This window comes from Octopus bimaculoides, unplaced genomic scaffold (assembly GCF_001194135.2).
Source record: "Octopus bimaculoides isolate UCB-OBI-ISO-001 unplaced genomic scaffold, ASM119413v2 Scaffold_114595, whole genome shotgun sequence".
Taxonomy (NCBI): Eukaryota; Metazoa; Mollusca; class Cephalopoda; order Octopoda; family Octopodidae; genus Octopus; species Octopus bimaculoides.
Genome location: NW_026373837.1, coordinates 17835 through 19278, shown reverse-complemented (window position 1 = coordinate 19278; position 1444 = coordinate 17835). Strand labels below are relative to the sequence as shown.

At 38.1% G+C, this 1444-nt stretch overlaps 1 protein-coding gene across 1 annotated transcript in view; it reads right to left on the bottom strand.

Moving 5' to 3' along the window:
• LOC106880077 (protein CBFA2T1) overlaps positions 1-1444 on the bottom strand; it is a 13037-nt gene that overhangs the window by 8073 nt on the left and 3520 nt on the right. The window contains exon 2 of the mRNA XM_014929888.2: positions 787-876. Within this exon, the coding sequence (XP_014785374.2) occupies positions 787-876 (90 nt within the window). The remainder of the gene's footprint in view (positions 1-786; positions 877-1444) is intronic.

Genomic DNA, 1444 nt, shown 5'->3' with positions numbered 1-1444 from the left:
GGTTCATTCCCACTGCGTGGCACCCTGGGCAAGTGTCTTCTACTATAGCCTCGGGTCGACCAAAGCCTTGTGAGTGGATTTGGTAGACGGAAACTGAAAGTAGCCCGTCGTATATATATATATATATATATATATATATATGTATGTGTGTGTATGTGTTTGTGTGTCTGTGTTTGTCCCCCAAACATCACTTGACAACCGATGGTGTGTTTATGTCCCTGTAACCTAGCGGTTCAGCAAAACAGACCGATAGAATAAGTACTAGGCTTACACAGAATAAGTCCTGGGGTCGATTTGATTCAACTAAAGGCGGTGCTCCAGCATGGCCATTCGTCCAGAATAAAGCCAGACGCGGAGGAGGAGAGAAAATAGTAATTCAATGAAGGAGGAATAGTGAGAGTAATAGCCCTGACTGAGAGGGAGTGAGAGAAAGTAATAACGAGAGAAAGGAAGGGGTGAAAAAAAAATCTGTTTCGACTCTGCGTGAGTATATGTGTGCATGTAAAAGGGAGGTATGTGAATGTTTGTGTGTTTGTGTGTGTGCAGTGGAAATGGGATGGTGAACATTCAACGCTGAAAAGAAAAATCAAACAGCGTTTCAACTCTGAGTATATGTGTATATGTGTGTGCATGTACAAGGGAAGTATGTGAATGTTTGTCTGTGTGATTATTATGTACCTTGTTTTGTACCTTATTTGTATATAAAAAAAACTACAATTAGCCATCATTTTTGACGGCACGGGGACAGCTAGTAGTAGTAATAATAATAATAATAATAATAATGACCTTGAGAAATGGAATAACGAATGGTCGAAGTGGGAAGTTGGTAGCCTCCTGCAGTTTGGCATGGAACTCTTCTATGGACAAATGTGAATTCTACAAAAGAGAAGAAAAAAAACGGTTAAAAAGAAAAATAAACAAAGTAAACAAACAAGATTTTGGTTGAAAGAAAACAAAAAGAAACTCCATGACAAATGTTTTTGTTACATCGTTGTGTTGTTTAGTTTGGGATTAGAAGTGAATGGATGAAAAGTGTGACCAAAGATGGCATTATTATCTTTTGAAACCTATCTCAGAGAACAAGAAAACATATGTATATATGAGGCGGTGCCGAAAAGTTCCTGGCTTTAAGGATGTCGCAAAATACGTGGTTGGAGTTCTTTTACAGGGCTTAGAAAAACTGAAGGACCACTGCAATAAGTGCGTGAATCTGAGAGGGGGTATATGTTGAATAAAACCTTCCTGCATTGTTTTACCCAAAGATAAAAGCTGTAAGTGGAACAATAAAGATATTCAAGGTTTTATTAAAGCTTGGCGTGTGACAATCGTCGTTGTTATTTGAATAGCAATAATGGAGTTTTTGTTACTTTGTTAGAAACCAATTCCTTCTTGGTAGGAAGAATTCTAGGAATTCTGAAAATATATCAGTCACAGAAACACGCAC